Raw genomic sequence first — 12,028 nt, forward strand, 5'->3', positions numbered from 1 at the left:
GTTATCTCTCTTTGCAGATGATATGATGATATACTTAGAGAGTCCTTGAGAATCAAGTTAAAAAAAAAAACTACTTGTAATAATAAACAACTTTGGCAAAGTTGTAGGTTACAAAAATAAACTCACATAAATCATTTGCATTTGTATATATTACTAACAAAACTCAATAGAAAGAGAAAGAAAGAGAAATTCTATTTAAAGCTATGGTAGACACTATAAAATATCTGGGAATCTTCCTGCCAAAACAAACCCAGGGACTATATAAACACAATTACGAAACACTTTTCATACAAATGAAGTCAATTTTAAGTAACTGGAAAGACATTAGTTATGTATGGGTAGGCTGAGCTAATATAATAAAAATGATCTAAATTAATTTACTTATTCAGTTCCATAACAGTCAAACTACCAGAGAATTATTTTCTAGAGCTAAAAAAATATCAAAATTAATCTGGAAGAGCAAAAGGTCCAGAATATAAAGGGAATTAATGAATAGAAATGCAAGGGAAGGTGGCCTAGCCAGATGGCTAGATCTCAAATTTTATAATAAAGCAGTAATCATCAAAATCGCTTGGTATTGGCTAAGAAATACAGGGATAGACTAGTGGAATATGTTAAGTACTCAAGACACAGTAGTCAATGAATATAGCAGTCTCTTCTTTGATAAACCCAAGGATGCCAGCTTCTATGATAAGAACTATTTTCTTGACAAAAACTTGACAAAGACTGCTCTGAAAACTGGACAACAGTGTGGCAGAAAGAGGACATAGACCAATGCCTGACACCATACACAAGAATAAAGTCCAAATGGATATATGATCTAAGTATAAAGGCTGATGTTATAAACAAATTATGGGAGCAAGGGATACTGCGTTTGTCAGATATATGGATAATGGGGAAATTAATGATGAAACAAGATATAGAGAATATTAGGAAATGCAAAAGGGATAATTTTGTTTACAATAAATTGAAAAGTGTTTACACAAACAAATGCAATGCAACCAAGATTAGGAGGGAAGCAGAAAACTGGGAGAGAATTTTGCAACTAGTGTCTCTGATACAGGCCTCATCTCTAAACTATCTAGAGAATTTAGTCAAATTTACAAGAATACAAATCATTCCTCAACTGATAAATGGTCAAAGGTTAAGAAGAAGAAATTAAAGCTATTTATAGTCGTATAAAAAATGCTCTTGATCACTATGGATTAGAGAGATACAAATCAAAACAACTCTCAGGTATCCAGTCACACCTATCAGACTGGCTAACATGACAAAACAGGAAAATGATAAATGTTGGAGAAGATGTGGGAGATTTGGAACACTAATTCATTACTGATGGAGCTGTGAGCTGATCCAACCATTCTGGAGAGCAATTTGGTACTATGCCCAAAGGGTGAGTACCCTTCGACTCAGCAATATCACTTCTAGGGCTGTATCCCAAAGAGATCATAAAAATGGGAAAAGTTCTCATAGGAACTATTTTCTGTTGATTTCTATTTCCTTCTTTTTCAAACCAGCAAAAATAAAATAAAAAGATTTTCACCATTGCTGCCTTTGTTGTGGCCAAGAACTGGAAATTGAGGGGCTGCCATCGGTTGTGAACAGGAGGACTTCTGAGAGACCTGGATGGACTTATATAAACTGATGCTGAGTGAAAGGATCAGAACCAGGAGAACACTGGTTTTTACATAAACAAACGCAATGCTATCCATAACATGTGAGGACTGTTTCTGATTGACTTAGCCCTTCATAGCTATGCATGGGCCTAAAACGTTACAAAAGGACTCTCGAGGCAAAATGCCATCATATTCAGAAAAAATACTATGGAATTGGAATCCAGAATGAAGCAGACTATTTTTCTCATATAATGTTTGTTTAGTTTTGGTTTTTCTCATGGTTTCTCCAATTCATTTTAATTCTTCTATGCAACATGGCTAATATGAAAATGTGTTTAATAAGAATGTATGTGTAGAACCTATATAAGATTGCCTGCTGTGTCAGGGAGGAAGCCAGCAGGGAGGGGAAGAAAATTTAAGGTTATGGAAGTGAGGGCAGAAAACTGAAAACAAATAAATTAATCAAAAATTAAAAAGATATCCCAGACTACTATGGTCCACCTTTGTTCTGTACTTATGCCCATATTTTAATTTGAATTTATTTTTAATATGATGCAAGATGTTTGTCTCAGCAGAACTTCTTCCATTCTGTGTTTTATTATTCTCAGTAGTCAATACAGAAATCATTACCTATGAATTTTCTTTTTTAAATTTCAACTTTGGGGTTCATTATTTCTGATTTTTCCTTGTCTACTATTTTCCTTTCATTTATATTTCCTTCTTTTATAAACCAGCAAAAAATAAAGATTTTCATCATTGCTCCCTTATGCTTTGAGGTCTAAAAATATGTACCTTTTATTCCTGCCTTTTCTCAAAAATTGCATTTACATTCTAGACAATTTATTTCTCCAAATAAATTTTCTTTAAATTATATTGTTTCTCTAAAGTATCCTTTTGATATTTTGATTCGTATAAAAGTAAATCCAAATATCTACTTTGACAGTAAAGTTTATGTTTATTATTATTATTGTTGTTGTTTTCCCTTGGTTATGATCAGTGAATTACTCCATTTAATTCTTATTTCTTGTTGACCATTTTCTAATTAAGTACTTACAAATATAGAATGTGTATTGTTAGTTTGACCCAGAAAATTATATGCATTTTGTAGCTTGTGTGAAATTTCCTATATAGCCTTGTGTATTGTCTTATTGTTATTTAGAAATAGTATTTTAATATGTTTATTTTGTTAACAGAAACATACATGAAGCTTTTAATAAGATCTGATAGGTTCTTTTCTAATTCTCTAGCATTTTCTGTAAATTGTCTTGTCATTAGAAAACAAGGAGAGTTCTTCTTTTCTGTCTTTATGCATTTAACAAATTGCATAATTTTCTTCTCTTTTTTTGATAGAATTTCTAGAGTAATATAAGGTAATACTAGAAAGTGGACATTCTTCCTTTATTCTTATGTTTATTGGAAAAGAATTTAAGATTGGAATTTAGATTGATACTGTTTAGTGTATTTTTTTAAATCCCTCTAGGTGTTCACATTAAATCTTTTTGTCATATATAACTGTTCTATGCTGTTGAAGTTTCTTTCTTTTCTTTTTTATATTATTCACTTACTGAAATAATCATGTAACATAGTCTGTTTACATATATTTTTGGTCTAATATCATTGTGCTGATTGTTTGCTAATAATGAACTATCCTTACATTCTTAGTATATATCTAAATTGTTGATAATAAATCATTAAAAATAAATTGCATTATCCTTGAAATTTTGAGTCAATAATTGTTAATGATATTGGTCTATTGTTCTATTTTACTATTTCCATAGCTTGGGTATTAGAATCATAATTGTTCAAAAAAGAGAGTTTGTTTCATTTTGTTGTTCAAATTTTGAGAAATGCATGTGTGTATGTGTGTGTGTTTGTGCGTATGTTATTGGTATTAACTGATGTTTAAGTGTTTCATAGAATAATCCTTTGAGTCCACCAGGATCAAGCCCACCCCCTTTCTTTTTCCTTTTTTCTTTAAAGCATGCTCTATTTTCTTGACTGAAATGCATTATTTAAGCTTTCCATTTTGTTTTCCGTAAGTTATTTACTTTAGTTATTTTTTTCAGATAGTCTTCTGTCTATTGTGTCTTCTCAGATTCATTGTCATATAATTGTGCACAGTAGATTCTAATTATTGGGATTTTTAATTTCTTAAGTTTTTGTTGTGATTTTTATTTAATTTTCTGCCTTCCTCTTTTTCATTAGATTGACTGAAAATTTTTGATTTTTGCTATTCCTTTCAAATATCCTGATTTTTAGAGTTCTATATTAATTAGTTTTGTTTTTCATTTTGAAATTATCTGTGTTTCTCAATGTTTATGAGAAATACAGAAAATTTCCGGAAATATTGTTTTCAGATTTTTTCTTGTTAAATCTCCAGAAACTCAAGTGATTCTTAAGTTTCTCTTCTTAAACCACTTTTTGTTTCTATAAATTTTCTCTAAACAATTTCTGTTTTTATAATTATATAATTCCTGAAAAAAATCCTTCATTATTCTTTGTTTATGGCATACTGAAATCACGTGAAATAATTCTGCTTTTCTTGGATAATGTTATTCAGATTATCTTCAGATTTCCTAAATGTAACCCTTTATTTATTTTCTGATACTTCAGCTAATATAATTTCTTTAATTCTTCATTTTATCATTGATGTCCTCAGAAAATTCTAGTGTCTACCTTTAGTGTTTCATTTGTTCCTGGTTTTGGTTAAATTTCTATGGGAATTTTTGCGTCTGACTCTTTTAGTTACTTTTTTGCTGGATAATATATGTTTTTAAAAGAAAATGTTTTCATGGATTATCAATAACTTTTTGGAGGTATTCTATATACATTTTTCAAGGTATTGTGGAAGACCAAGATTATCTTGCAACCCCTTAATATTCTATGAATACAAGAATGAATGGATGGGTGGATTCAGTCAAAATCATTTATTACATGCCTGCTATGATACAGTCATATATTTCTGAAATTATTTCCATGGTCATTTACCTGGGAATTCTTTTCCCCTTAACACACATTAACTAGATTTTCCCTCCACATCTCCCATAATTTTCTAACACTATCTATCAAGCTATAATTGAACATAGAACTTGGAATTGAGGTGGGATAAAATAATAAACCAAGGTATTGTTCATTTTAAAGAATAGTGGTTTTATCAACAGAAGTATACCATTTTTCCTCAGATGTGAATTCACACATATAGGAGTTGCATTTGATCTGATTTCCCTTACTCAAAAATGTTAAGAATGACTTTGCGGATATGCTTGGTTTTGATACTATAGATAATTGGGTTCAGAACAGGTGGCAGAAGAAGAAAAGCATTAGATATCAAGGTGTGAACATATGGAGGTACCTTATGACCCCACCTATGGATACTGGACAGGCTGATAAGGGGTATATAGAAGATAGAAATGGCACCAATATGAGAAACACAGGTGCTGAAGGCTTTATGACGCTCCTGTGGTGATGCAATGTTAAGCACAGAATGAATGATTAGAACATAGGAAAGGACAATCAAAGGAGCATCCAAGCCAAATGTTAACAATATTGCAATTAAACCATATATACTGTTGGCCTTGGTATTTGAACAAGAGTGTTTTATCACATCAGGGTGGTAACAATAAGAGTGAGAAAGGATATTATTGTTGCAGAATAACAGACGTTTAAGAAGCAGGATCACTGGAATCATAACAAGAGCACCTCTTAGTACCATCATCAGTCCACATTGGATAATCCTGACTGGAGTTAAGATTGTAACATATCTGAGTGGGTCACAAATAGCAATAAAGCGGTCAAAGGACATGGCCAACAAAACTGAGGACTCCATGATGGTTAGAAAATGAATGAAAAACAATTGACTGATGCAAGAATCTAAAGTGATCTCTCGAGCACTGAACCAAAAAACACCCAAGTTTGTGGGTAGTGTGGATAGGGACAAGCACATGTCGGTGGCTGACAGCATGAATAGAAAATAATACATGGGCTCATGCAGATTCTGTTTAGCAATAATGACAAACAGGATCATGCTGTTTCCTGAGAGAGAAATTACATAGAGACAACAAAAAGGAATGGAGACCCACATATGAATATCTTCTAGTCCTGGAATTCCTGTTAGAAAGAAGGTCAGAGATATGGCTGTGGTGTTTGGCAATGCCAACATAGTTAATTGAGAAAGTAATTTTCCAGTGGAAAAGTTCCAAGTCTGCAAAAGGAAAGAAAATCAATTATGGATATTTATAACAGAGCCTTTTATAACCAGAATAGATTTTAAAGAACCTGGTCCCTATAGTCTAATTTTATAAGAATTAATTTTAAAGTATGTTAAAGGCTAATTTATGTTAAAGGTGTTAAGTTAAATAATCAATTAGTGTGACTGTGGAATGAAGAAGAAAATCATTTGATTGAATTATCAATTGCAATTTAAGTGGTGGTGGTGGTGATGGTGGCAGGTTACTATTCTATTATAAGCAGTATACTCTCAGAAGAAAAAAAGTAACATGAAAATACGTGAAATGATATAAAATAAAATGAAAAGAACCAGAAGACCATTGTATACAGTAACAGCAATATTATAAGATGATCAACTCTAAATGAGTTAGATATTTTCAGGAAAACAATGATCCAAGAAAATCCTGAAGGATTTATGATGAAAAATACTATCCACTTCCAGAGAAAGAACTCATGAAGCATGAATGCAGAATAAAGCAAAGTTTTTTTTTTAACTTCTTTCATTTTTCTTGCTTTTTTTTTTTAAATTTGTGTTTTGTTTCACAATATAACTAATATGGAGCATGACTATACATGTATAACCCATATCAAATAGATTGTTTACTCAAAAAGGGAGATAGGAGAGGAGAGAATTTAGAACTCAAAAATATAGTAAATAAATTATATTAAACATTTAGAAAAATAAAATATTAAACAAAATGAAAAAAGTTTAAAAGCAATCACTTTTGACAAGAAAAGAGCTCAAATACCACCCTCTCTATGGGGACTTATAGTCCATTGTTAGCACATTCTCTTTGAAATTATGTTCTATTTGCAGTGCATGCATTTTGTTTGTACAGATGTTTAATATTATCTCCCCAGTATAGTGTGAGTTTCTTGATAGAAAGACAGTTTGTTTTTACATTTATTTGTATTCACAATGCTCACCATAGTGTCTCACATATTTTTATTATTGTTGTTCAGTTATTTTAAACATGTCCAATTCTTTGGGATCCCATTTAGGGTTTTCTTTTTATAAAATTTATTTAGTATTTAATTTTTCCCTAGTGACTTGTGAAAAGAACTTCTAACATTGTTCTTTCAAACCTTGAATTCCCAATTCTCTTCCTTCCTCCCTCCCCACCCCACCTCATTGAGAAGGCAAGCAATTCAATGTAGGTTATATATGTATAGTTGTGCAACCATATGCTTAATAGTCATGTTGTGAAAGAAAGCAACGACCAAAAAACACAAGAAAAATAAATTTTAAAGAAAAAGCATATTAAATCTGTATTCAGATACCATTAGTTCTTTCTCTGGGAGTGGGAGGAGATATTATTTTTCACCCTATCTTTCAGAGCTGTCTTAGATTGTTGTATTGCTGAGAATAACTAAGTCATTCACAGCTGATCATCTCATACTATTATTGCTACTTTGCACATAGTACATTTAAATTTGCATCAGTCCATGCAAGTCTTTACTGGATTTTTGGAGAGCATCTTGATCACTATTTTTGCAGTATGGTAGTATTCCATCATAATCACATACCACAACCTGCTCAGCCTTTCTTCAACTCATGGACATCCTCTCAATTTCCAATTATTTGCTCCCCGATAAAGGCTGCTATAAATATTTTCTTTTGTACACTTAAGTCTTTTTTTTTCTTTTTAGTTTTTTTTGGGATACATACCTGGTAGTTACAGTGCTAGTTCAAAAGGTATTTATGGTTTTAAGACTTTTGGGCATAGCTCTAAATATTTCTACAGAATGGTTGAATCAATTCCCAACACCACCAACATTGTATTAATGTCTCATCTTCCTCATATCTCCTTTAAAATTTATTTACCTTTTCTGTCCTATTAGAGATTATAATAGGTGTGTTAGTACTTCAGAATTGTTTTAATTTGAATTTCTTCAATAATAGATTTTTTTCATATTGCTATAGATAACCTTGGTTACTTCATCTGAAAGCTGATTATCTTGTTTGATCATTTATCAATTGGGGAATGGCTATTTTTTATAAATTTGACTTAGTTCTCTATATGTTTGAGAAATGAGGTATTTATCAAAGAAACTTACTTCAAAATGTTTTTTTCAGAATTACTTTTGCTAACCTTATTTCCCTCCATCCTGTTCCCCCTACCATTATTTATTTTATTTTTTCTCTCCTTTCCCCCTCTCCCTCCCTACAAGTATTTTGCTTCTGACCATTCTCTCCACCAATCTGCACTCCCTTCTATCTCACCACCTTTTTGCTTATATCTTTCTCCTCCTACTTTCCTGCAGGGTAAGATAGAGTTCTGTACCCAACTGTGTATGTTATTCCTTTTTTTTCAACCAGTTCCAATGAGAGTAAGGTTCACTAACTCCCCCTCATCTCCCCTCTCTTCTCCTCCACCCCATTCTACCCATCCCTTTCTTTTTTTCTCAGTATGTTTCTCTCTTACCCCTTAATTTCATTTTTTTTAGATATCATCCCTTCATATTCGACTCACATTTGTGCCCTCCGTCTATAATACCCCTTCTAATGACCATAATAATGAGAAAGATCTTATGAATTTTAAATATTATCTTCCCATATAAGGATACAAACAGTTTAACCTTATTAAGTCTCTTATGGTTTCCCTTTCCTGCTTGCCTTTTTATGGTTCTCTTGAGTCTTATATTTGAAAGTCAAATTTTCTATTCAGCTCGGATCTTTTCAATAAGAATACTTAAAGGTCCTTTATCTAATAGAATATCCATTTTCCCCTCTGAAAGATTATACTCTGAAGAATTATTTCTGGGTTCTAATCCTAGCTCCTTTGCTTTCCACAATACCATGTTCCAAGCCCTTCAATTCTTTATCCCAACTGTGACTCCTCCATACTTGAATTGTTTCTTTCTGGCTACTGGCAATATTTTCTCCTTGAACTGGAAACGTTTTACATTTTGAGATCTCTTTCAGGAGGTAATCAGTAAATTATTTCAATGTCTACTTGACCCTTTAGTTCTAAAGTATCAAGGCAGTTTCCCTTGATGATTCCTTGAAAGACGATGTCTAGATTCATTTTTTTTTTACATTCACTTTCAGGTAGTCCAATAATTTTAAAATTATTTCTCTGGTATCTATTTTCTAGGGCAGTTGCTTTTTTTCCCCAATGAAATATTTCATATTATCTTCTATTTTTTCCCATTCTTTTGGTTTTATTTTATTTCTTCTTGGTTTCTCAAAAAGTCATTGACTTCCACTTGCTCCACTATAATTTTTTAAGGAATTATTTTCTTCAATGAGCTTTTGTATCCCCTTTTCCATTGGGCCAATTCTGCCTTCTAATGCATTCTTCTCCTCATTGACATTTTGGATTTCTTTTGCCATTTGGCCTATTCTGTTTTTTTAAGGTGCTATTTTTGTGTGGGTGTGGTGTCTCCACCAAATTGTTGACTCTTTTCTCATGATTTTCTTGCATTACCATCATTTCTCTTCCCAATTATTTCTCTACCTCTATTACTTGATTTTCAAAATCATTTTTGAGCTCTTCCATAGGCTGAGACCAATTTGTATTTTTCTTGGAAGCTTTGGATGTGTAGGAGCTTTGACTTTGCTATATTTTTCTGAGTATATCCTTTGATCTTTCTTGTCACCAAAATAACTTTCTATAGTCAGAGGTTTGTTGTTGTTGTTGTTGCTGTTTGCTCATTTCTTCAGCCTATTACTTGATTTTTAACTGTTTCTTAAAATAGGACTCTGTTTCCAGGGTGGAGGGTGCATTATCCCAAGGTTCAGGGATTTCCTGCAGCTGTTAAGGGAAGGTGTTTACTATTCTTCTGGTCTGTGCTCTTGTCTATGAGTTACCATAGACACTCTTTTCTACACTGGAACTGTGAGGAAATTCCACACTCCACTGTAGTCATAAACTCTGCTATGCTAGTGCTCTTCCTCACCCTGGGATTGTTATGCAGCTCTGGATCTGAGTATGGCAATAGCAACAGATTCCTTTCTCAATGCTAATAAAAATACCTCTGTAATCTTTGTCTGATCATTTGTTCTGCTCCTTACCATCTGCGTGTTGAGAGCTCCAGAAGTAGCAGCTGCCATTGCCACTGCCACTGTTGCTGCCACTGCTGATTCATTCACTCTCAAGGACTGCACCTGGTTTACTGTGGTGGAGACTGTATTGAATGACCTATGCTGGACTGTGCTCAACTCTCACCAGATGCAATAAACCTTTCTTGCCTACCTTCTAAGTTGTCTTTGGCATCTGTGGGCCAAGACTCTGAAAACCACTGCTTCTGTCAGTGATTCAGTTTCCCTGAGGCCTGCTCTTGATTTGCTGGGGCATGATCTGTGGTGGCATGGCCTGTACTATACTGTGCTCCTTTCTCACTGTGGTGCAGCAAACCTTTTTTGACAACCTTTCAAATTGCCTTGTGTTGTAAAATGTTTCCTTCCATTGTTTTATAGTTTCTACTGTTTTAGAATTTGTTTTGAGTCATTTTTAAAGGTAGTTGAAGGGGTTTAGGGGACAGCTCAGGTGAGACCCTGCCTTTACTTCACCACCTTGACTCCACCTGTCCTTGGAGTTTTCCTGACAAACATACTGGAGTGGTTTGTCATTTCCTTCTCCAGCTCATTTTACAGATAAGGAAACTGAATCAAGCAGATTAAATAACCTGTCCAGGGTCACACAACTAGAAAGTTTCTGAGACATGATTTGAGTTTAGTTGGTCCTGACTCCAGGGCTGACAATGCAGGAACTAGCTTTCCTGTCTGTGATACTGTAGTCATTCAAATGTTTTTTTTGATTGACTGATTTAAACATTGGTTATGTGGACTCCGATGATAAAGTTGGTGGGTGAGCATCCCATTTGATGGAATGTAACTGTTTCTGAGATTCAAAGAAATAGAACATCATTAATTTGTTGCTATGTTTACTCAAAACTATCTCAAAACTGGAGATATCAGAGAAAATTGAACTTTATTGTGTCCTGGTTCCACAGGAAGGCATGATAAACCCAAAAAATTGATTAAAAAAATACCAATATTTTGCCTATTTAAAAAATCTTTGAAGATGATACAAACCATGAAAGCTGTACAAGAAAAAAAGTGTATGTTAAATGAACTAAAAATGTGAAGAGTTTTAGCATGCTCCAGTCCAGTACCATAACATCGGAAAGATCTCACCAGTCACAAGCAAGGGCTTTCTACTATACTTTATTGTACTTTGGTTTGATTTGTTTTGAGTCATTGTTGCTATTACTGTGTATCTGAATGAATAACAGCCTCAGTTTCAAGTCTCATGTTATTTCATTGCTGAGCAATAAATAAGAAATATAAGAAATAACTTCATAACTAAGCCTTTATTAAATGAAATAAAAAGTGAAATTAAGCAGTTGCAAAAATCTAAGGAGAGAAAAGTTGATGGACCCAAGGCCATTGAATATCTTCATCAAATTTAAATAACAGAAATTCTAACTGAACAAAAGAGATCATAAATCATATTGATATCTCAAATTACGTTTAAAAGAAAAGGACTTTTTAAAATGTTTCATGACATTGATACAACTAATAGTTAATGAGAACAAAAGAGTAATACTGAAAAGTTGCCATGTGTTATAAACATTACGATTGAGCAACTTTTCCCACTTGATAGATAATATTAAAGAATCACAGGAATCTAGGCAATCCACATTTAGGAAGAAAATAGATTATTGGGAAGGTAATTTCAGAAATACATGCCTGGAACATAGCAAGCATGTAATAAATAATGCTAATTTTCTCATTCAGTCTTAAATTAGTGAAAGATTGAAACACAGACTTAATCTTCCATATCATCTTTGAAAATATAAATAGAATTACACCAAAGTATATAAAACCATTGAAAGTAATTTTAAAAATGAATGCCCTGACGTCACCACCAACAAAAGAACCAAAAGAACTAGAATATAAACACCCTCAATGAGAAACAAGTGAAACACCAGAAGCAAAGATAGAAATTTATGATGACATGACAAAATGAATAAGATGAGGACCTAAAATAAGAAATTAAATTAATAAAGGTATCATAAAATTAAATAGATGAGATATTACAGCTAAGAAATCTAAAGACAAGATGGTGATGGATTTAGCAGCATAGAAAAGGGAAAACAAATTTAAACATCTTAGGATTCACATAGCACAATCTAAGAATTATAAAATGAAAAGTAAAGCCACTATAGAATGTCCC

General features: G+C 32.7%; 1 protein-coding gene across 1 annotated transcript; it reads right to left on the reverse strand.

Moving 5' to 3' along the window:
- Nucleotides 1-4,842: 4,842 nt before the first annotated feature.
- On the reverse strand, nucleotides 4,843-5,775 carry LOC140507612 (olfactory receptor 51F1-like). The gene has a single exon (XM_072615630.1). It carries the CDS (start codon nucleotides 5,773-5,775, stop codon nucleotides 4,843-4,845), a length of 933 nt encoding a protein of 310 aa, XP_072471731.1.
- Between the last annotated feature and the right edge of the window lie 6,253 nt (nucleotides 5,776-12,028).

This window comes from Notamacropus eugenii, chromosome 5 (genome assembly GCF_028372415.1).
Source record: "Notamacropus eugenii isolate mMacEug1 chromosome 5, mMacEug1.pri_v2, whole genome shotgun sequence".
Lineage (NCBI taxonomy): Eukaryota > Metazoa > Chordata > Mammalia > Diprotodontia > Macropodidae > Notamacropus > Notamacropus eugenii.

Coding starts and splice junctions, on each gene's coding strand:
- LOC140507612 (XM_072615630.1), bottom strand. CDS start 5,775: ATGTTGGCATTGCCAAACACCACAGCCATATCTCTGACCTTCTTTCTA.